General features: G+C 43.1%; 1 protein-coding gene across 7 annotated transcripts in view; it reads left to right on the top strand.

Moving 5' to 3' along the window:
• CALCOCO1 (calcium binding and coiled-coil domain 1) overlaps positions 1-24,517 on the top strand; it is a 161,793-nt gene that overhangs the window by 87,218 nt on the left and 50,058 nt on the right. For all 7 annotated transcript variants that reach the window (XM_033939646.1, XM_033939650.1, XM_033939645.1 and 4 more), the window contains 3 exons: positions 15,776-15,871; positions 15,962-16,076; positions 19,274-19,473. In XM_033939646.1, the coding sequence (XP_033795537.1) occupies positions 15,776-15,871; positions 15,962-16,076; positions 19,274-19,473 (411 nt within the window). The remainder of the gene's footprint in view (positions 1-15,775; positions 15,872-15,961; positions 16,077-19,273; positions 19,474-24,517) is intronic.

Below are 24,517 nucleotides of genomic sequence, written 5' to 3'. Positions count from 1 at the left end.
TGATGTCAACCATCAAGATCGGTTGGCTAATGCCCCATGCCTGGGGGATGAGCTCTTTGGGGAATCCATGGACTCGACCACCCAAAAGCTCTCCACCCATGAGACTCGCTGGGACACTCTGCTCAAAACGAAAAAGAAAGCTTCACCGGCACGACCTTTTAGACAGCAGTCGGCCTATCAACGCCGTTATGTGGCTCGTCCATTGCCATCAGCTCCCCAGCAACCTAGGCGTCAACGTCAGCAACAACAACAGACTCCTAGGCCACAGCAACAGCAACCTGTGAAGCCACCTCCACAGCAAAAATCTACGCAGCCCTTTTGACTTGATTCTCCAGGGCATAGCCAGCGTCCAAACATCTACCCACCTACCTCAACCTATAGGTGGCCGTCTCACTTTTTTCCTCAGCCGGTGGGAAGTTATCACTTCGGACCAATGGGTCCTCAACATCATCCGCCACGGCTACTCTCTCAACTTTCAGACCCTGCCTGTCCAAAGTCTACCAAGAGAGTCTGCTTCGAACACTCCTCAGTCTTCCCTCCTTCTCCAGGAGGTTCAATCCCTCCTCCTTTTGAACGCCATAGAGGAAGTTCCTCTAGATCAAAAGGGACAGGGATTCTACTCCCGTTACTTTTTAGTTCCCAAAAAAAACAGGAGATCTCAGACCAATTTTAGATCTTCGCAATCTCAACAAATGCTTAGTCAAAGAAAAATTCAAGATGCTTTCTTTAGCCACTCTCTACCCTCTTCTCAATCAAGACGACTGGCTATGCTCCCTCGATCTCAAAGAGGCATACACTCACATACCGGTTAATCTGACTTCCAGACAGTACCTCCGTTTCATGATCAATCACTGTCATTACCAATACAAGGTGCTGCCCTTCGGCCTTGCCTCCTCTCCAAGAGTGTTCACCAAATGTCTGATTGTGGTGGCGGCCTTTTTACGCTCTCACCACCTTCAGGTCTTTCCTTACCTGGACGATTGGTTGATAAAGGCCAATTCATCTCAGACAGTACTCCTGGCCACCAACCAAACCATCCTGTTTCTCCAACTTCTGGGGTTCGAGATCAATCTACCCAAATCTCATCTCATCCCCACTCAGAGACTTCAATTCATTGGAGCGGTGTTAGACACAGTCCTCATGAGAGCGTTCCTGCCGTCCAACCGTCTTCAAACTCTTCAGTCTCTATGTCAGCAGGTGCTTCCACAAAGTTCCATCTCTGCCAAGCAAATGATGATACTCTTGGGTCACATGGCCTCCACAGTTCATGTCACACCCTTCGCACGTCTTCACCTGCGCACTCCTCAATGGACCCTAGCTACCCAGTGGTCCCAAGCGACGGATCCCTGCTCACGACACATATCTGTGACATCGTCTCTTCGTCAGTCTCTACAATGGTGGTTGATATCCTCAAATCTCTCCAGAGATCTTCTGTTCCATCTACCTCCTCATCAACTTGTCATCACCACCGACGCCTCCCCTTATGCCTGGGGAGCTCATTTGAACGAATTCCAAACTCAAGGACTTTGGACAGCCCAGGAAATGAAGCATCACATCAATTTCCTGGAACTCAGAGCAATGTTTTATGCCCTCAAGGCCTTCCAACATCTTCTCTTTCCTCAAGTCCTCCTGCTGTGCACAGACAATCAAGTTGCGATGTACTACATCAACAAGCAGGGGGGGACAGGCTCTCGCCTCTTGTGCCAGGAAGCCCAGAAGATTTGGGCTTGGGCCACAGATCACCAACTATTTCTGAAAGCTATCTACATTCAGGGAGAACAGAATTCTTTAGCAGAAAAGCTCAGCAGAATTCTTCAGCCTCACGAGTGGACACTCGATCCTTTAACTCTACAGTCCATCTTCGCTCAGTGGGGCACTCCTCAGATAGACCTCTTTGCAGCTCCTCACAATCACCAGCTGCCCCTATTCTGCTCCAGACTCTACTCTCCTCACCGTCTGGCAGCGGATGCATTTCTCCTCAATTGGTCCAATCTGTTCCTGTACGCTTTCCCTCCTCTGCCTCTCATGTTACGAACCTTGTTCAAGCTCAAGAGGGAAAGAGCCACCATGATTCTGATTGCTTCACGGTGGCCCAGGCAACATTGGTTCTCCCTTCTACTTCAACTCAGTGCCAGGGAGCCTTTTCTTCTTCCGCTGTTTCCTTCTCTGCTTACGCAACATCAGGAGACACTTCTTCATCCCAACCTTCCGTCTCTGCACCTGACAGCTTGGTTTCTCTCGGGCTGACTTCTCATGATACTTCTTTGTCTCAGCCCGTTCGTTCCATTCTGGATGCCTCCAGGAAACCGGCCACTCTGCAATATTACCATCAGAAGTGGACACGGTTTTCTTCCTGGTGTCTTCTTCATCAACATGATCCCACTTCCCTTGCTGTGGAGACTTTGTTGGATTATCTACTTTCTTTGTCTGACTCTGGCCTTAAGTCTACTTCCATCAGAGTCCACCTTAGTGCTATTGCTGCTTTTCATGAGCCAGTTCATGGGAAACTTCTCTCGGCTCATCCCTTGGTGTCCAGATTCATGCGGGGTCTTTTCAATGTGAAACCACCTCTTAATGCCCCTCCTGTAATCTGGGATCTCAATGTGGTTCTTTCCGCCTTAATGAAGCCTCCATTTGAACCTTTGGCTACCACTCCTTTCAAGTTTCTCACTTGGAAAGTACTTTTCCTTATTGCTCTTACCTCTTCCAGGAGGGTCAGTGAGCTACATGCACTAGTTGTAGATCCACCTTTTACGGTCTTTCATCATGACAAGGTGGTTCTGCGTACACATCCAAAGTTTCTCCCTAAGGTTGTCTCTGAATTCCATCTCAACCAATCCATTGTTCTGCCTGTCTTCTTTCCGAAACCTCACTCTCATTTTGGAGAACAGGCTCTACATACTTTGGAATGTAAGAGGGCTCTAGCTTACTATTTAGAGCGTACTAAGCCCCACAGATCAGCTCCCCAACTCTTTCTGTCCTTTGATCCGAATAAATTGGGACGTCCTGTTTCTAAACGTACGTTGTCTAATTGGCTGGCAGCGTGCATTTCATTCTGTTATGCTCAGACCGGACTGACACTGGAAGGTTCTGTCACGGCCCATAGAGTTCGAGCTATGGCAGCATCTGTAGCTTTCCTCCGTTCCACTCCTATTGAGGAAATCTGCAAGGCTGCTACTTGGTCCTCAGTTCATACTTTCACATCTCATTATTGTCTGGATGCATTCTCCAGACGGGATGGACACTTCGGCCAATCTGTTTTACAAAATTTGTTTTCCTAATGGCCAACCTTCCCTCCATCCCTCTTTTTGTTAGCTTGGAGGTCACCCATCAGTCAAGAATATGCTGCCTGCTTGTCCTGGGATAAAGCACAGTTACTTACCGTAACAGGTGTTATCCAGGGACAGCAGGCAGATATTCTTGCGTCCCACCCACCTCCCCGGGTTGGCTTCTTAGCTGGCTTATCCTAACTGGGGACCTCGCGCCTCTGTCGGGCGGGAAGGCACTCGCGCGTGTGCGGTGCGGCCTACTAGAACTTTCCAAGTTCTTAGAGTGCAATCACTCTAAAATTGTCCGTACCGGGGCTCCGTCAGTGCCGTCACCCATCAGTCAAGAATATCTGCCTGCTGTCCCTGGATAACACCTGTTACGGTAAGTAACTGTGCTTTTTTGACAATTTGGGTCTTTGTCTCTTTCTCTTAAAAAATTTTTCATATATCCAATGTATTACATTTTTTATCCAATATATCATATTTTTAACATTAAGGGCTCCTTTTACAAAGGTGCGCTGGCGTTTTTAGCGCACACACCGCCTGCTCAAGAGGAGGCGGAAGCAGCTAGTGCGCGCGGCATTTCAGCGCGCGCTATTCCGCACGTTAAGGCTCTAACACACCTTTGTAAAAGGTGCCCTAAATGTGGTGAAATATCTTAAAGCGTTTTTGCTTTCATCTATTTATGCTATTTGAAATGCGGTATTTAAAAAATTCTGTTGTCTTATATACATTTGAATTCATTTGTAATTAGTCTTATCAATTTGATTAATAGAAATTTGGCAAATGAGCTTACATTTTTCAAAGTTACTTCTTGGCTTCTGAATACCTTATCAAATATACATAAATGTAAATGGCTGTCCCGGTTTTATTTTGGCTTATATTCCCAGTTGGAAAATTCTTTGCTTTATATAATATGCATGCACAATTTATTATTTCCTTTTTATATTTATTTTCTTTTCTGGTTATGGATTTTTTCTTAATTTCTATTATCTGTATTTCTTCTTTCTTCTTCATTCCTATATTCCATGATGAGTAAAAGAGCATTGTGATTCTGTCTATCACGATTTAACTACAAGATATGATAATATGAGTCCTTATACACACCTCTTTCATATATAATATTTTAAGTTTTTTTTATTCAAGTTTTCTTATTTTTGGTTTTGATCAATTTTTAGCAAAGTATTTTATGTATAATTATATATGGTTGTTTTGTGTATTAATAAAAATTGATTTTAATTGATTTTAGTTAATATAAATTTATAATAATATAAATGTATTATCCCAGGACAAGCAGGCAGCATATTCTCCACATGTGGGTGACGTCATCCACGGAGCTTTTCAAGCAAACTTGATTGAAGATCTTAAAGTTTGCTATTGCTGCACCGCGCATGCGTGTGCCTTCCCGCTCAGCTAGGGGGAACATGGTCCTCAGTTCTTAGTTTTCTGCGGAGCTAAAAAGCCCTGTCTCTCTTCTCTGCGTCGAATTTAAGTGCCTTTCTTGCACCGCGGCTTTTTTTATTGTTTTCTTTACGATTGGAAGTCGCTGTGCACTGCGTCTTGTTGTTTTGTTTCAAAAAACAAATCCTCGATCGCGACCGGGGGACCCTGGTTTTTTTCCTTGGTCGCTTGGCCTTGCGTGGCCGCAGCCTTTTTTTCCTGCCTTATGTCCTGGCCTGTTACCGGATTCAAAAAGTGCACTCAGTGCGGTCGGGTGCTTTCCATCACTGACCCGCACCGTTGGTGTATACTTTGTCTCGGTGTTGATCACCCTTCTGCTTCTTGCCCGTGGTGTGCCACTCTTCAACCTCAGGCTCTTCTTCGACAGTGGGCCAAGATTGCTGAGCTTTTCGCCATGGACAAGCCGGAGGATAGAAACTCGGCCCCGACCTCAACCTCAGGATCGGTCTCGGCGTCGGCCTCGAAAACCTCGGCCCCGAGTAAGTCTCCCTCGACTTCGAAGACCTCGGCAGCTTCAGCTTCGAAGCCCTCAACCTCGGGTAAGTCTCCTCTTCCTCCCTCCGGTTCAGCTCAGCTACCGAAGAAGCCGTCCTCAGAGTCTCTGGCCACCCAGGCGGTGAGACCTCCTCCAAAGCGTGCCTCCACTTTAAGGGAATACTCTACATCGAAGTCGCCCTCATTGGAGCGCACTGCTGCACCAGTCCATCCAAACCCTTGGGTCTTGATGCCCATGTTCGAGGATATGCTTAAGATTATCTTGACCTCGCAAATCTCCTGTGCTTTGGCTCAGCTTGCCCCGGCTTCGACCTCGCTCGTTGATCAGCCTGAGCGTTGCACCGAGGGCTCTCGAGGTAAGGTGCGTCGGTCCTGCCGCTTATCCTCGAGTGACTCCTCGCCTACTCCCTCAAGGTGGATTTCTCCCGCCGCCCGACCTCGCTCGAAGCACCGGCCTCAGCATACATCTTCTTTGAGGCAGCGGTCTGCAAAACGGTCCAGGGACTCTCCCCTGAGGTGGGGTAGGTCGCCGGGTCCTCGCACTACGGAGTCCATCCAGCCGTCGGACCTTGTACTGTCTGACCCTCGTCCTCGACGGCCTCCCGTGCCTTCTTGGTCTCCGAGCCGAGGCGCTTCGAGGTCAAAGACTCCTGCCTCGCTGCTGCGTCGGAAGGTCTCTTCTTCCCTGAGCTCACTGGGGCAGGCTCCCCGGGTCTCCGTCCCTCGGACCCCCTGTTCCTCGCCTGCCAGGCTTTCTATTCGCAATCAGTCGTCGACTCCCCCTCGTTCTCTCAGTGGGGCTTCCTCGACGTCCATGCTTGTGGACACTGACATACCAGCTCAGCACTCAAGGGAAGCTTCCTCCTCGTTTTCTGCTGCCCTGAAATCCTGCTTGGCTTCGCCTCTCGAGGGGCATTCGGCGGGCAAGGCTTCCTCCTTCACGAGGTTCATGGTGGATATGGGCAAGGCCCTGCAACTGGACGTCCAATCCGATTCCAGGTATACCCGGAAATATTTGAAGGAGATGGAGCTTCCTCACCCACCGAAGGAATCCCTTCGCCTCCCCTTGAATCCGATTTTGCAGCAGACTTTCTTCCAGAATTTGGAGACGCCGTACACAATCCCTGCCATTCCGTCCAAGATGGAATCCCGATACAGGATGGTCCCGTGTAAGGGATTTGAGAAAGCTCAGCTCTCCCACCAGTCCTTGGTTGTGGAGTCTTCCTTGAAGAAGTCTAATCCTTCCAGGGTCTATGTGGCTGTCCCGCTGGGCCGGCAAGGCCGGTCTATGGACAAGTTTGGCAGGCGCCTGTACCAAAATTCGAAGATGGCAAACAGGTTTTGAATTACACTGGGAGTGGGTGATACGCCACAACATCTTTTTTTGAGCGGTCTACATCCAGGGCGAGCAAAACTGCCTGTCGGACAGGTTAAGCTGCCTTCTCCAGCCGCACGAATGGTCGCTCCATGCCTCCACTCTGCGTCAGATGTTTGCTCGATGGGGGACGCCTCAGATAGATCTGTTCGCCTCGCCCATCAACCACAAGTTGCCTCGCTTCTGCTCCAGAATTTACTCCCCGGATCGTCTCGAGATGGATGCTTTCCTTCTGGATTAGACGGGCCAGTTCCTCTATGCGTTCCCTCCTTTTCCTCTGATTCTGAAGACTCGTACAGCTCAAATCAGCCCATGCCACCATGATCTTGATAGCTCCTCGGTGGCCCAGGCAGCCGTGGTTCTCCCTTGTCCTCTGACTCAGAGTCAGGGAGCCTCTGCTTCTGTCTGTATTTCCTTCTCTGCTGTCTCAGAGTCAGGGTTCCTTTCCACCTGACTCCCTCTTTCGGGTTTTCTCAGTTGGTGAGGGATTTTCTCGAGGCCTCTCAGAAGAGTTCCACTAGGCAATGCTACTCCTAGAAATGGTCTAGGTTTGCGGCCAGTTGGGTTTACGTAATCTGTTCTCCTAACTTGCCAACTATTCCTCCGTCCCATCCTGGTTAGCTTGGAGGTCACCCACATGTGGAGAATATGCTGCCTGCTTGTCCTGGGATAAAACACAGTTACTTACCGTAACAGGTGTTATCCAGGGACAGCAGGCAGATATTCTCACAACCCTCCCACCTCCCCGGGTTGGCTTCTTTGCTAGCTATCTGAACTGAGGACCACGTTGAGGAGACGCGCCCCTAGCTGAGTGGGAAGGCACATGCATGCGTGGTGCAGCAATAGCAAACTTTAAGATCTTCAATCAAGTTTGCTTGAAAAGCTGTCCGCGATGGGGCTCCATGGATGTCGTCACCCACATGTGGAGAATATCTGCCTGCTGTCCCTGGATAACACCTGTTACTGTAAGTAACTGTGCTTATTGTGAGCATTGTGTATATTATTGACTATATACGATATTTATGTTTTGTTAAATGTCTTATTTATGTTCTTTCAGTTTTCTATGAGGAAGTTGGTATGATTATATATATATATATATATATATATATTTTACTGTAGACTCCTGAGGAGGCCCCTTGTGGGCCAAAACACGATCATGTCGAGTCAATAACAATAAAAACAGTCTGAACACCATTGGTCACCTTTGTTGTGTTTTTTTTTTCTAGAAGTGAAAATATCTATGCACTGTTTCTTTTCTAAAATTTCTGCTATTTACATGTACACTGATCATGTCCAGTTATGTGGCCAGTTCTAAAATTTCCTTTCACCTGCGCAAAAGACCCTGTATAAACTTACCCCACTTGTAAAAGTATGCATGATGACAAGAAGGGATAGGCATGATCTGAGGAGGAGTTTGGACAGAGAAGTCGCAGAGTCACAAAGTACACACACATGTTAAGCAGATTCCTACATGCAGTATTTTAGCCACATAAATTTACACCAACTTTTGAGCTGGTTAGAATGAACACGGCCACATATTAGCCCCAGTTCTAGCTGCTTTTGCTTTCTGCACTTGCTTCTGGCCACAACAGTTGTACTCCTAGTGTGGCACTGGAAGAATCTTTACAATGACCACAAGATGAGAGAAACAGGTGACTATTTGAAACAAGGAACTTTGTTCTCTGCAGTTCGTAACTAGTTGTGGACATTAATGTCTTCAATGCAAATATAGTTCAACTCTGAAGAAAGCTCAATGAAAATGTCATAATTTAATGAGTAACCACACCAAATTGATATTCAAAATAATTATACTGTCAAAAAACAAGTATAGTACTCTTTTCACTTTATATAAACGGTAAAAGACCTCAGTGTTTCTCAGAATTGAGAAACTAACTATGCCAGTAAAGATACTGTCATAGAGAAATACATCCTTGGTCTTGTTTTCTACCGTTTATTTTTTAAATTTTCACTTAAACTTTTTTACCTATTTATTATCATGTGTTTTTAAAAGGATCTTATAAGTTTCTTAGAAAAGTGAGCACTTATCTTGATTTTAACAGTGCAAAATCACCGCAGGAGTCATTCAAAGGTTCTAATGCGGTAACATGAATAATTCCGCTTCAAGCTGAACTATGTGAATCGAATCAGCTTGAAGCGGAATTATTCATGTTACCGCATTAGAACCTTTGAATGACTCCTGCGGTGATTTTGCACTGTTAAAATCAAGATAAGTGCTCACTTTTCTAAGAAACTTATAAGATCCTTTTAAAAACACATGATAATAAATAGGTAAAAAAGTTTAAGTGAAAATCTAAAAAATAAACGGTAGAAAACAAGACCAAGGATGTATTTCTCTATGACAGTATCTTTACTGGCATAGTTAGTTTCTCAATTCTGAGAAACACTGAGGTCTTTTACCGTTTATATAAAGTGAAAAGAGTACTATACTTGTTTTTTGACAGTATAATTATTTTGAATATCAATTTGGTGTGGTTATATATTTGAAGATATTCAGCTTGTAGTATATACAACGATAATTTAATGAGTGTCAGAGTGAATAATTCCCCCTTTTTTGTAGGAAATAAGCAATTATGGTGGGGATGATGATATAGTTAGTCTTGGAGAAATGTGTCAGTCCAAGACCATTATCATATTTAGGGTTGGTAAGGATTTTTCACTGCTGTCCACTTTGCTACACATGTACAGGAGATTTTCAGCTTACTCTAAACTAGTGTTTCTGAAGCTGGCTCTAGAGTATCCCCTTATCAGTCTAGTTTTCAGAATAGCTACAATGAATATGTATGAGATTCAAGTGAGGCAACACATGCAAATCTATGTTATTAATTTAATAAACATTTGAGAGCAATTCTATAAATAAGGCACTAACATTTATGTGGTAAATAAGTATGGAAATTGGAACGACAAGTGAGGTGATTAAATTTGCAGATGACACTGAACTGTTCAAAGTAAACGCATGCAGATTGTGAAAAATTGCAGGCAGACCTTAGGAAATTGGAAGATTGGGCATCCAAGTTGCAGATGAAATTTAATGTGGACAAATGCAAAGTGATTCACATTGGGAAGAATATCCCGAATCACAGTTACAGGATGCTAGGGTCCACCTTGAAGGTTAGCAACTAAGTAAAGGATATGGGTGCCATTGTAGATAATACGATGAAACCTTCCACCCAACGTGTGGCTGCGGCCAAAAAAAACCCCAAGATGCTAGGAATTATTAAAAAAGGGATGGTTAAAAGGACTAAATGTTATAATGCCTCTGTATTGCTCCATGATATGACCTTACCTGGAGTATTGCGTTCAATTCTAGTCTCCTTATCTCAAGAAAGATATAGCTGCAGTAGAAAAGGTTCAAATAAGAGTGACCAAGATGATAAAGCGGACATAATTCCTCTCATATGAGGAAAGACTAAAGGTTAGGGCTCTTCAGCTTGGAAAAGAGATGGCTGAGGGGAGATATGATTGAAGTCTACAAAATCCTGAGTGGAGTAGAACGGGTACAAGTGGATTGATTTTTCACTCTGTCAAAAATTACAAAGACTAGGGGACACTTAATAAAGTTAAAGGGAAATACTTTTAAAATCAATAGGAGAAAATATTTTTTCACTCAGAGAATAGTTAAGCTCTAGAATGCATAGCCAGAGGTTGTGGTATGAACAGATAGCGTAGTTGGTTTTAAGAAAGGTTTGCACAATATCCTGGAGGAAAAGTCCATAGTTATTGAGACAGACATGAGGGAAGCCACTGCTTGCCTTGGATCGGTGGCATGAAATGTTGCTACTCTGGGTTTTGGCCAGGTATTGGTGACCTTGATTGGCCACAATGAGTACGAGCTACTAGGGTACATGGACCATTAGTCTGACCCAGTAAGGCTATTCTTAATGTTCTTATGCAGGTATGTGTACACTTTAGTGCTGCCCGATTCAGGAAAAAAAAATTTTGATTCGATTCAGCCCATTGAATCGATTTTCCGATTCAATTTTCCTGCCCAATTGGGTGTTTTTATCAAACATCCTGGTGGATTTATTTAATAGCCTCTTCACCCCCTTTGCCTTCTCCTAACCACACTGGCGCTGTAGTGTAAACAAACAAAAAAGACTTTTCCTATCTCTATTAATTCCTAGCTCACGTTTGAGGTCTAACACCAACTCTGGCAGGATACATTTTTCAAATCTGACATATTGTAATCACAAAACAGAAAATAAAATTATTTTTTTCTACCTTTTGTTGTTCGGTCATTATTCAAATCTTGTTGGTCCCAGGCTCTGGTTGTCTTCTGATAACTTGCTTGCCAGGATCTCCTTCTTTCTTCTTTCTCAGTGCTAACCATCAATCTTCTATCTCTGTCCTCCCCTTCCATTTCCCTTCCCTCCCCTGGAGGTCTGGCATCTTTCCTTTTTTTCATCTCCATCCACAGATCCACCTATTCTCAACTACCCTTTCATCTAGCATCTCTCCCTTTCTTTTCCCAAGTACCCTCCTATCCAGTATCTCTATCCCTCCATACCATTCCTTGTGTCCGTCTCTCCCTTTCTGTTCGTTCCCTCCCTAAATCCCATTGTCCACCATCTCTCTCCCTCTCCTCTGTTTTTAGACCGATTATTTCTTCTCCCCAAAATCCAACATAAGCACATCTCTTTGAAACCCCCCCCAAAACTTCCATCTCCCCTGAAGGCCTGTCCCCCCATTCCTGAAGGTCTGTCCCCCCTTGAAGGCCTGCACCCCCTACCCAGGGTACCCCACTATGCCCTGCCCCTCCCACATGTACCCATTTTCTTATTTCCTTCTTTTCCCCTTCTTGCTTTTCTACTTCTCCTCTTCACTGTTCTCTTGCTTTCCCTTTCTCCCACCAGACATTTTTCTCTGCTCACTCCATCCCTCTCTCCAAATACTCTTTATCATCTTTCCAACCCTATATTTCTCTTCCTGTCTCCTTTCTCATTCCCATCCTTCGTTCAGTACTTTTTCACTCCTTTATAGCCTATTCCTATTGGCTCTTCACTCCTTGCCTCCTTCCCCTCAGCTCTCCTCTCAGGCTGATTGAGGCTGCCTATACTTGATCTCTCTCTTCTTTTTTTTTTTTATCGTGCAGCAGTCTGATGGCAGTAGAAGAAATGCTGTGCACTTGTGGGTCCAGTCTCATGGCAAGAGCTGCAGGATCCACACAGAATCCTCCCCCCGAAGCTTGCCTTCCTTCCCCTAAGCTGACCCGCCACCGATTCTGCCTCCCACTACTCACCCCATGCCCACCGCCACTGCTCACCGCTGCTTTCCGTCTCCATTTAACACACCCCCTCCCCGCTGCTGCCCCAACTCCAAAAGGGCCAGGCGTGTGCAGCGATTGCACCCGCCAGTCCATAAGCCTTCCCCCCGACGTCAATTCTGACGGAGAGAAGACTTATGGGCTGGCAGCGTGCAATCGTTGCACGCGCCTGGCTCTTTTGGAGCAATTGCAGCGAATGGAATTAAATGGAGCCAGCGGGCGGGCCGCAAACAGATGAGCCATGGTGCAGGAAAGCACCAACAGGAGCATTGTCTGCCGAGGCAGGGAAGATGTATGTACACAGAACCACCACTGCAGCCTCCTAACCCGAGCACAATGTGATGTGAACTCCTCGGGCCTACCCTTTAATCCGGCCCAGGAGGCTAGGGGGGAAGCCGGACACCAGCACTTCCCGACTGACCCTCACCCTCTAAAGCAGGAGTGGCAGCGTCAAAATGGTTGGCTGGCTGTGAGAAGCATAGCAGACAAAGTAAGCATCGATAGTGAAACAGGAAAATCTTAACATGAGAAAGGTGTGCAAAAATGGTCTCAAAGGAGCTCACCGATGAACAAAAGCAAAGGAGAATTGAGGTTTGCTATGATCTTTTGGAGAGGCAAGACAATATTTTGGGCCGTTTTATCACTGGTGATGAAACATGGGTGTACCAATACTACCCTGAAACAAAGCATCAAAGTGTGCAATGGAAGTCAGCCAATTCACAACCAAAAAAGTTTTCAGTCCAAATCGAGTCAAAATTATGTTGCTAACCTTTTTTTTTTTTAATATCAGAGGGATTATTAATTATGAATTTGTACCAACTGGACAAACAGGTAACCAAGTTTATTATTTGGAAGTGCTGAAAAGGCTGCGTGATAAAGTTAGACGAAAACAACAACCTGAACTTTTTGCCAACAACTCATGGCTCTTGCATCACGACAATGTACCAGCTCACATGGCACTGTCAGTGAGGGAGTTTTTAGCCAGTAAACAAATAACTGTATTGGAACACCCTCCCTATTCACCTGATCTAGGCCCCAATGACTTTTTTTCTTTACCCGGAGATAAAGGAAATATTGTAAGCAAGACATTTTGATGACATTCAGGACATCAAAGGTAATACGACAACAGCTCTGAAGGGCATTCCAGAAAAAGAGTTCAAAAATTGCTTTGAAGGGTGGACCAGGCACTGGTGTCGGTGCTTAACTTCACAAGGGGATTACTTCAAAGGTGACCATAGTGATATTCAGCAATGAGTTCATGAACTTAATTGTCAGACCTCATATGATAAAGAGAGCATGGAATCAAACAAAATATACTTTCTGCATGACACAGGTAGTAGTGTGGAATCCTTATGGATAGAAATTACATGTGTGAAGGGAAGGAATACAAGTAGGATTGTACTACCATCCCACAGGACAGAATGAGCAGGTGGATGGAAGAAATGTTTACAGAGATTAGGAATGTTGGCAAATTGGGCAACAGTATAATAAGGGGTGATTTCAATTTACCGCAATATTAATTGGGTAAATGTTATATCAGGTTGTGCCAGGGAGGTAAAATTCCTAGACAAAATATGACTCTTCTTGGAGCAACTTGTCCAGGAACCGACAAGAGAGGGAACTGTTTTAAATTTGGTCCTTAGCAAAATACAGATCATAGTACAGGAGGTAATAGTATTGGATCCATTAGGAAACGGTGATCATAACATGATCAGATTTGTACTGATATCTGGAGTGAAGTCACTAAAGAAATCTACTGGAGCAGCATTTAATTTTCAAAAGCTGAGTTAAGATACAATGAGGAAAATGGTTAAAACAAAGTTAAAGAATTGGTGTCAAAGGTTAGGACTTTAAATCAGATATGGATGATGTAGAAACCCAGACCAGATGTATTCAACTTAATAACAAAGGTAGAAAGAGAAGAAAATGAGAGCTAGCATTGTTAAAAGGTGAAGTGAAAGAGGCTATTAGAGCCAAAAGAACATCCTTTAAAGAATGGAAAAAGGATCCAAATGAAGAAAATAAGAAGCAATATAAAAATCGACAAGTTAGATGCAAAGCACTGATAAAGAAGGCTAAAAGAAAATAAGAAGCAATATAAAAATCGACAAGTTAGATGCAAAGCACTGATAAAGAAGGCTAAAAGAAAATAAGAAGCAATATAAAAATCGACAAGTTAGATGCAAAGCACTGATAAAGAAGGCTAAAAGAGAATATGAAGAGAAACTTGTCAAAGAGGCAGAAACTCATAGTAACAACTTTTTAGATACATCAGAGTCAGAAAACCTGTGAAAGAATCTGTGGGACCATTGGACTATCAAAGAGAAGACTGAATGAATTCTTTGCTTCGGTCTTTACTGAAGAAGATGTAAGAGATCTACCTGAACCGGAAATGGTTAACTGATAGAAATCTCAGTGAACCTGGAAGACATACTGACAAGTGAAAAAGATTATAGCGGAATTAGTAAAGGTTCAAAGATGAGTGACCAAAATGATTAAGGGGATAGAACTCCTCTCGTATGAGGAGAGTCTAAAGAGGTTGGAGCTCTTCAACTTGGAAAAGAGATGACTGAGAGGGGATATGATTGAGATTTACAAAATCCTGAGTGGTGTAGAACAGGTAGGAGTGGATCGAATTTTCACCCTTTCAAAAAGTGCAATAACCAAATTATATCCAAATACTTTTAAAACAAATTGGAGGAAATATTTTTTCACTCAAAAGAATAGTTACGCTCTGGAACTCTTTGCCAAAGGATGTGGTAATAGCGTTTAGCATAGCTGGGTTTAAGAATGGTTTGGACAAGTCCCTGGAGGAACAGTCCATAGTCTATTGAGGCAAACCACTGCCTGCCCTGGATCGGTAGCATGGAATGTTCTACCATTTGGGTTTCTGCCAGGTATTGTGATCTGGATTGACCACTGTTGGAAACAGGAAACTGGGTTAGATGGACCATTGGTCTGACCCAGTATGGCTATTCTTATATACCCTAAATTATAGATGCACTAGCATTATGTAAAGAAAAATAGGTGCCTACTTTCTTTTGTAGAATAAGTGCTGCATAGGTATCCTGTTAGAGAATAACCCCTGTTGTGGCTATTCTGAGAACCAGACTGTTTAGAGCAGGGGACAACGACCATGGTTCTCAAGGGCCATATAACCCAATCAGGTTTTCAAGGTTTCCACAATGAATATGCATGAGATTGATTTGCATGTACTATTTCCATTGTATGCATATAAACCTTATGCATAGGGAATACTGCAGAACTGACTTTCACCATATGGTGAGAAAGAGATAGGGAAGCAAAAGGAAGTTGGATTCAGAAGATCTTTGGCCTTTCTACATAGCCAGTTATATTAATGTAATGTAATGTAATTTATTTCTTATATACCGCTACATCCGTTAGGTTCTAAGCGGTTTACAGAAAATATACATTAAGATTAGAAATAAGAAAGGTACTTGAAAAATTCCCTTACTGTCCCGAAGGCTCACAATCTAACTAAAGTACCTGGAGGGTAATAGAGAAGTGAAAAGTAGAGTTAGAGGAAAAATAAAAATAAAATAAACATTTTAACAAGACAGCATTGATCTAAATACTTTGGAAGGTAGAAGAGAGGAGAGAAAGGAATAGAAGCAGAAGGGGGAGCCGTTGAACAGTAGAATTCTGGAGAAATTTAAATGATAGAAATAGAACAAAACATAGACAAAAGGCAAAACAATAGATAAGATTAAAGATAAATCATAAGCTGGAAAGAAAAATAAAATAAAACTTTGTCTTCAATCCAATTACTGCATTTAGCCCTTTCCTATGTATTCCAAATACCTAGCAACCCAATTTTAAATATGGCAAATAAAAATGATGCCTTCACTCACTCCCTCTCCTCTGCACATCCAGGTCCAGTTATCGGAAGGCCGGCGGGAGCTGAAAGAGCTTCGCTCAGCTTTGAAGGTCTCTCAAATGGAAAAGGAGCACTTTCAAGAGGAAAAACAAGTAAGCTAAGAAACCTCAAAACTCCTTCCCCATTTTCCTCCATTTTCTGTTCGTGGGATGATACGTTTCCCTCATCCTCCTCTCATTTAGGTTCTGCAGGACTATATGAAGAAGTTGGAAGAAAGGCTGGAGAAGGTGGCAGATGAGAAATGGACTGAGGCAGCAGCAAGTGAGGGGAATGCCATTGCCATAGCATTGGCCTCAGGTTAGTTTAAACTTTGAGTTGCAGAAACAGAACCTGAGATATATAACCTGTAATTATTTTTTGCTATATTTGAACCTTGAATCCATGTTAAGGGGTTCATATAGATTTCATTGCTCTACATATAGCTTATGGCCCTGCCTTCAGACCGCCTTTAATCCTGCTCCATTCTGACCAGATACATTTTGATCATATAGCAACGTGTATCACCAACTCGTTATCTGTTTAATGGGTTGGCAAATTAAAAATACTTATACGGTTGGCATCTAACAGTGACCTCATAAGTGGTTTTCAGTCTTGCCCTTACATTTTCCACAATGAAACAAAGGCAGTTAACAAGTTATAGATTATACATGTACACTGGAGCCTTACTCCCTTCTGCTGCCAACTCTTAGGTCAAAGACCAGTGCCCTAATTGAGTCTAGCCTTATCTGCATACATTCTGGCTCAGCAGGAACTTGTCTAACTTTGTCTTGAATTCCTGGAGGGTGTTTTCCTCTATAACAGCCTCCGGAAGAGCGTTCCAGATTTCTACCACTCTGGGTGAAGAAAAACTTCCTTACCTTTGTACGGAATCTATCTCCTTTTAACTTTAGAGAGTGCCCTCTCAGTCTCTCTACCTTGGAGAGGATGAACAACCTGTCTTTATTTACTAAGTCTATTCCCTTCATTATCTTGAATGTTTCTTTAATGTCCCCTCTCAGTCTCCTCTTTTCAAGAGAGAAGAGGCCCAGTTTCTCTAATCTCTCAATGTACGGCAACTCCTCCAGCCCCTTAACCATTTTAGTCACTCTTCTCTGGACCCTTTCGAGTAGTACTATGTCCTTCTTCATATACAGCAACCAGTGCTGGAAGCAGTATTCCAGGTGGGGGCATACCATGGCCCGATACAGCAGCATGATAACCTTCTCCAATCTGTTTGTGATCCCCTTCTTAATAATTCCTAGCATTCTGTTCGCCCTTTTCGCCGCCGCCACACATTGCTTCATTGACTTGTCTACCATTACTCCCAAGTCTCTTTCCTGGGGGGACTCTCCAAGTACCGCACCAGACATCCTGTATTCTTGTATAAGATTTTTGTTACCGACATGCATCACCTTACACTTATCCACGTTAAACCTCATGTGCCATGTTGCAGCCCATTTCTCGAGCATGTTTATGTCACGTTGCAGGTCTTCGCAATCCTTCTGTGTGTTCACTACTCTGAATAACTTCGTATCGTCTGCAAATTTAATCACCTCGCTTGTCGTACCAATTTCCAGGTTGTTTATAAATATGTTGAAGAGCACGGGTCCCAGCACCGAACCCTGCGGCACTCCACTCGTGACGCTTTTCCAGTCCAGGTATTGTCCATTTACCCCCCACTCTCTGTTTCCTATCCACCAACCAATTTTTAATCCATGTGAGTATTTCACCCTCAATTCCATGGTTCGCAATTTTTCAAAGTAGTCGTTCATGCGGAATCTTGTTGAACGCCTTCTGAAAATCCAGATATACAATGTCGACCGGGACACCTTTGTCTATCTGCCTGTTTACTCCCTCGAAGAAGTGCAGTAAGTTCGTCAAGCAAGATCTTCCTTTACTGAAGCCGTGCTGGCTGGTCCTCATCAGATTATGTCCGTTAAGGTGATCAATGATGCGGTCCTTTATCAGCCTAAGATGGATTCTTTGATTGCTCAGGTAACCAAGGGCATGTCCCTGCCATGTGAGAGAGGCATAGTATTAAAGGATATGCAGGATCGCAGAGTAAACATTATCCTATAAAGGCAGATCAAAGTAGCTACAGCAGCTTCCTTTGTGGCACATGCTTGTCATACCAAGATGCATGGGCTCACCCTGGCAAAATACGAGCCTTTGCCCCAGCTTATGCTAGCAGGGATGGATTATGTAGCTGATGACATCAGAGTCATGAGCAATCTTAGCTTATTCCACTTCAGCTCGCAGAATGCTCTGGATCAGGCAATGGGCAGGAGATTCCACCTCCAAGCTACTCTCAGCAGACTCCCTTTCAAGGAACAAATGTTGTTCGGAAAGAGTCTGAACAATCTGATAGCCAGTGTGGCAGATCACTTTCAAAATCTCTTCTGGACAGCAAACCATAATCCTCTAGAGCAGGGATCTCAAAGTCCCTCCTTGAGGGCCGCAATCCAGTCGGGTTTTCAGGATTTCCTCAATGAATATGCATGCACATAGATCTCATGCATATTCATTGGGGAAATCCTGAAAACCTGACTGGATTGCGGCCCTCAAGGAGGGACTTTGAGACCCCTGCTCTAGAGGTTCTTGGCAGTCTACTTTTTGTAATTCCAGGCGCTTTTGACAGTACTCAGGAGGAGCTTCATCTTGGAGATCTTATCAGGGATCAAGACAGAGATTCACAGGACCTAGGCAAAGTCAAGCCTCTGGTCCTCATCCCTCTTTAACCTCCAAGAATTACGCCAGGGTTGAAGTCTTCCTCCTGAGGGTAGAAAGCAGGCTTTTGATGTATACAGAGGTCTTGGAGCAGATCTCGTCAGACTGCTGGGTGCTGGAGATATTCGGGGAGGGTACAAGCTAGAGTTCACCCATCTCTTAACAGACTGGTTTGTGGTCATTCTAAAAATTTGTATACTCGACTGCTTTGAAGAATAGAGAACTAAAAAGAGCTACAGCAAAAACTGATTTGGTTAAGGAGCAGTATCCTACAGGCGATCAGCCATATATGCACCAATATCGTCTATCCTCGTTCCACTTGTATGATTATAATAGAGGTTGTTTAAGCAGTTTACTTGCAGGTACTCAGGCATTTTTCCCTATCTGTCCTGGCTGGCTTATAATCTATCTAACATACTTAGGGCAATGGAGGATTAAGTGACTTGCCCAGTGTCACAAAGAGCAGCATGGGGCTTGAACCCACAACCTCAGGGTGCTGAGGCTTTAGCTCTAACCACTAGGCCACTCTTTCCTAATGAAGATTGTACAGCCAGTCAAATTGTTTGAATGTCAGTATTGAATTATCCTAGTCATTGTTTATTTTTAAATAATTGTCATTTCAAATGACTTGGCACAAACCAATACCTCTAGCATTGGAATGTTCAGGGATAGTACCTTCTATTTGTGGGGCAATTAAAGCAGTACTAGCAATTAGACTTTGGTGTGGCTGTTAAATAACAAATGCCATTTTAAAAACATTGTTCTCCTCTTGGCTGGCCTGGATTTAGATTCACCACTCACCACAGACTCTGAAGACGAGAGCCCTGAGGACATGCGGGTTCATCCCTACAGCCTGTGTGATAACAGGGGAGCCACAGAGCAAACAGCTGCTTGTCAGCGAGAACCATCCCAGAGGGTAGTTATCAGCCAGCCTGCTCCCATATCTTCCCAAAAAAAGCAGCCACCAGAGGACAACAGCTCTGACTCGGTGAGTCCTGAGGGAGAAGCATGCTCTAAACTCAAGTAAGGAGGCAGGGAATGTTGGCTTTTTGCATCATTCATGACATATAATAAATGATGGCAGATAAAGACCGAAATGGTCCATCCATTCATGATAGACAAAAAAACACGGGGGCATGTTTACTAAACTGCATTAAGCAGCTATCATGGGTTCTATTATGTATTAGTCATTAGCATATACCCATGCTAGCAGTTAACATATATTAAAATAGCCAGTGCAGCAAAAAACACCATGCTAGCTGCTTACCACAGCATGCCAGGGGCAGAGCAGAAAAGTGACCAGCAGTGACAGCTAACATTCACATCAGTACTGTGTGCTAGTTGTGACAACTGCCAATAGCATAGCTACACTTAACGCCACATTAAATGGTGGCATTGAGTGCAGCCCCGCTATCAACAGTCTGGTAGTAAGGTCGCAGTAAGAAAAGCCACAGTGGTGTACCTCACCCCCTTGTTGTGATCACTTCTTTCCCCCGAGATCAGCCTTTCAAGTCCAATCCCCCTCCACAGATCAAAACATAGGACCCCACCCCCACCCACTACAACAGGCCCCATCCACTACAAAACCAGACCCTGCCTCCACCCCTGACACATTTGTCCGCGAAGTGATCTAGTGGTGAGATCAAAAGTAGGGGGTGGACCAATGAATTTCCAGCCTCCTGTCTCAGGGGTCATAAGCACACACCAATATATTAAAAAAAAACACTGCTAACAAGTATTGGGGAAGCAGCTCCAATCATTCAAACAAAATAATTTTAAATCATAAAAAATAATAAATTATGGAGAAAAACAAACCTCAATGCAGTGGTTCCTGGGCTGCAAGGTACCCAAAGGAACCTGTATCATCACTGGAATGAAAAAACTCCACTGATGAATTTTCTCTATTTTTGAATGATTGTATTATATTTTTGTTGCGGAGTTTTTTTCATTCCAGTGATGATACAGGTTCCTTTGGGTACCTTGCAGCCCACAATTTATTTATAGATTTTTTATGATTTAAAATTTTTTTGTTTGAATGTGGCTGCTCCCCCCAATAATTGTTAGCAGTGTTTTTTCGATATATTGGTGTGTGCTTACAGCTATACCACTGCTCCCACTTTGGATTTTTGTTAGTATTTAATCAGGGGTCATAAGAATATACCGGAACAAACCAAAGGTCCATTAAGCCCAGTGTCCTGTTTTCAACAGTGGCCAACCCAGATCCCAAGTAACTAACTAGATTCCAAGCAGTAAAACAGATTTAATGCTGCTTATCCAAGGAATAAGCAGTAGGATTTCCCCAAGACATCTCAATAATGACCTATGGACTCTCTTTTAGGAAATTATCTAAAGTTTTTTAAAATCCTGTTAAGCTAACTCCAGAAACGAATTCCAGAGTTAAACTACATATTGTGTGAAGAAATATTTTCTATGGTTTGTTTTAAAGCTGCTACTTAGTAGCTTCATCATATGCCCCCAATCCTAGTACGTTTGGAAAGAGTAATGAGCGATTCACTTTCCACTCCACTCAGTATTTTATAGAACTCAATCATATCACTCCTGAGCTGTCTCTTCTCCAAGTTGCCCTAGCCACTTTATCCTTTCCTCAAAGGAATGTCGTCCCATCCTTTTTATCATTCTTATCACCCTTCTCTGTATCTTTTCTAATTCCGCTACACCTTTTTTGTGATATAGTGATCAGAATTTCACACAGTATTTGAGGTGTGGCCATACAGATTGGTACAAGGGCATTATAACATTTTCATCTTTGTTTTCCATTCCTTTCCTGATAATTCCTAACATTCTAATTGCTTTCTTAGCTGCCACCACAATGCTGTAGAACTGAGGGTTTCAATGTATCCTCAGTGATGACACCTAGATCCTTTTCCTGGGCAGTGATTCTTAACATAGAACCCTGCATCACATAGCTATAGTTCGGGATCCTCTTTCCACATTCATCACTTTGCACTTGCTCACATTAAACATCATCTGCCATTTTGATACCCAGTCTCACAAGGTCCTCTTGCAATTTTTCACAATCCTCTTGTTATTTAACAACTTTGAACAATTTTGTGTCCTCTTTTCAAGGGAGAAGAGGCCCAATTTCTCTAATCTCTCGCTGTACAACAACTCCTCCAGCCCCTTAACCATTTTAGTCACTCTTCTCTATACCCTTTCGAGTAGTTACTGTGTCCTTCTTCAAGTACGGTGACCAATGCTGGACGCAGTATTCTAGGTGGGCACCATGGCCCGGTACAGTGGCATAATAACCTTCTCCGATCTGTTCGTGATCCCCTTCTTAATCAGTCCCAGCATTCTGTTAGCCCTTTTCGCTGCCACCACGGATTGCGCGAACAGCTTCATCGACTTGTCGACCACTACTCCCAAGTCTCTTTCCTGGGGGGTCTCTCCGAGTACTGCACCAGACATCCTGTATTTGTGTACAAGATTTTTGTTACCAACATGCATCACCTTACACTTGTCCACATTAAATTTCATTTGCCATGTTGCGGCCCTTTTCTCGAGCATGTTTATGTCCTGTTGCAGGTCTTTGCAATCCTCCTGCATCTTCACTACTCTGAATAACTTCGTATCGTCTGCAAATTTAATCACCTCGCTCGTTGTTTCAATTTCCAGGTCGTTTATAAATATTTTGAAGAGCACAGGACCAAGCACCGAACTCTGAGGTTCTCCACTGGTGATGCTTTTCCAGTCTGAGTATTGTCCATTTACCCCCACTCTCTGTTTTCTCTCCACCAACCAGTTTTTGATCTACATGTGTATTTCATCCTCAATCCCATGGCTCGCAATTTTTCAAAGTAGTCGTTCATTCGGGACCTTGTCAAATGCCTTCTGAAAATCCAGATATACAATGTCGACCAGATCACCTTTATCTATCTACTTGTTAACTCCCTCAAAAAAGTGCAGCAAGTTTATCAAGCAAGATCTTCCTTTGCTGAAGCTGTGCTGGCTGGTTCTCATCAGATTGTGTCCGTCAAGGTGGTCAACGATACAGTCCTTTATCAGCGCAACTACCATCTTTCCCGGTGCCGAGGTCAGACTCACCGGCCTGTAGTTCTCGGATCTCCCCTCGAACCTTTCTTGAAGATCGGCGTAACATTCGCCACTTTCCAGTCTTCTGGGATCCTTCCCAATTTGATTGACAGATTGGTTATTTGTTGAAGCAATTCAGCTATAACCCCTTTCAGTTCCTTGATTACCCTCAGATGGATGCCATCCGGTCCAGGGGATTTGTCGTTTTTAAGCCTGTCAATCTGCCTGCATACCTCTTCTAGACTGACTGTCAACCCAGTCACTTTCCTGTCTTCGTTTCCTAGGTATAGCCTGCCAGCTTCCGGTATATTCTCTTCTGTAAATACAGACGCAAAAAAGTATTCAGTTTGTCGGCTATGGCTTTTTCCTCCTTAAGCATTCCCTTTATTCCATGGCCATCCAATAGAAACTCATGTGAACTCCAAACTATCAAGAAATATTTTGATGCAGCATCGTTCCGCTTGTTAGTCCAATTATCTATTTTAAGTATTCTTGACTACTGTAACATAATTTATCTGGGTCCTATAAGAAAACTTTTAAAAGATTGTGAGTTGTACAAAATTCAGCTGTACAATTGATTTTTTTGTTTGAAAAAATGGGAGCACATCAGTCCCAACTACCAAAAATTACACTGGTTACCAATGGAGGCTAGAGTCCTGTTCAAATTTGCCTGTATCTGTATTCAAACAAATCCACACACAGAGTACATCTATTTGCATACCCTACTATAAAATCTTGTTGTTTCAAGAGATTCCGTGATAGAACTCTTGCTTTTCAGGCAGCCAAAATAAATGACTGGTAGGTAAAATTATTCCATGTATTTCATCTTACTACTCTTTTAGAAAATTAGTAAAAACGCAATTATTTGATAGATTTGTAACCAAGTTTTGTTTGTTTTTTTTACTGTTTTTACTGTTTTGTTCATTTGGTTTGTCATATATTCTATTATGATTCTGTACAATTCGCTGACTGTTTCAGTTTCTCTTGTTGTAAACTGCCTAGAACTGGTATGGTCTGGCGGTATATAAGAATAAAGTTATTATTATTATTGTGAGATGAGCAGTGTGGTCCTGTAATACACAGTGGTGGTTATTTCAATTCATTATTGCAATTTGGACATTCAGAAACTGGCATTTAGACCACATATATCACTTACACATCTAAATCATGATATTAGAAAGCTGTAATGGCACGTTCAACTCACACTAGACTTTGGTTATGTTTTCTCAGGGACAATCATATATGTGCATAAGGCAAAGGGAGTGTGATTTGGGCATGTTTTGGGTGGGGCTAAAATATACAAGTGCATCCCCACTTCAGAAAGGAAATGCGCGTCAGGAATACAGCTGTTCTTGGGGACATCTAGGTTATATCAAGGTACTCGTTTTGTGTAGCTCTCTATTGGATATATAAGAGATCATCTTATTCCCTCAGTGCTTTTTGTATCCCCGACAGTGATTCTGGTAAATGATATCAGGCTCAGTGACAGAATGGGGAAATATATATGTGTAGGTTTCTTTTTTTTTTTTTTTTCTCCTTCTTTATTCATTTTCAAATTTGACAATAAGTGCACAAAATAATATATTTCAACAAATTATTACACAATAGCACTTTGATATCTACTACATAAAAATCTAATGATACGTTTATCCCCCCCTCCCAACAACCTTCATCATATTTTCATATATGTGTAGGTTTCTGAAATGGCAAACATATGCAGGGTGTCCCAAAAGTCATACACACGTTTAATAAATTCTTAAAAATTACACAAGAAACTGAGTTTATTCCTATTCTTAGCATCAACAAAAGAGTTGTTGCAATTTTACTTGCTAGGCTTGCCATCACGTTCCAATGCCTCGAAGACTAGTTGTATACCTCCACATGGGTGCCTCCATTTTCAATAACTTTCAGCCACCTTCGGACATAAGCCTCTTCAACGTTTTGCAGCATCTTTTCCCTCGCTGCAGGCTGTGTGTATT

Source organism: Geotrypetes seraphini, chromosome 3 (assembly GCF_902459505.1).
Source record: "Geotrypetes seraphini chromosome 3, aGeoSer1.1, whole genome shotgun sequence".
In the NCBI taxonomy this organism is placed as follows: Eukaryota; Metazoa; Chordata; class Amphibia; order Gymnophiona; family Dermophiidae; genus Geotrypetes; species Geotrypetes seraphini.
The sequence above is the reverse complement of the archived record's forward strand: the minus strand, read 5'-3'. Positions and strand labels throughout refer to the sequence as shown.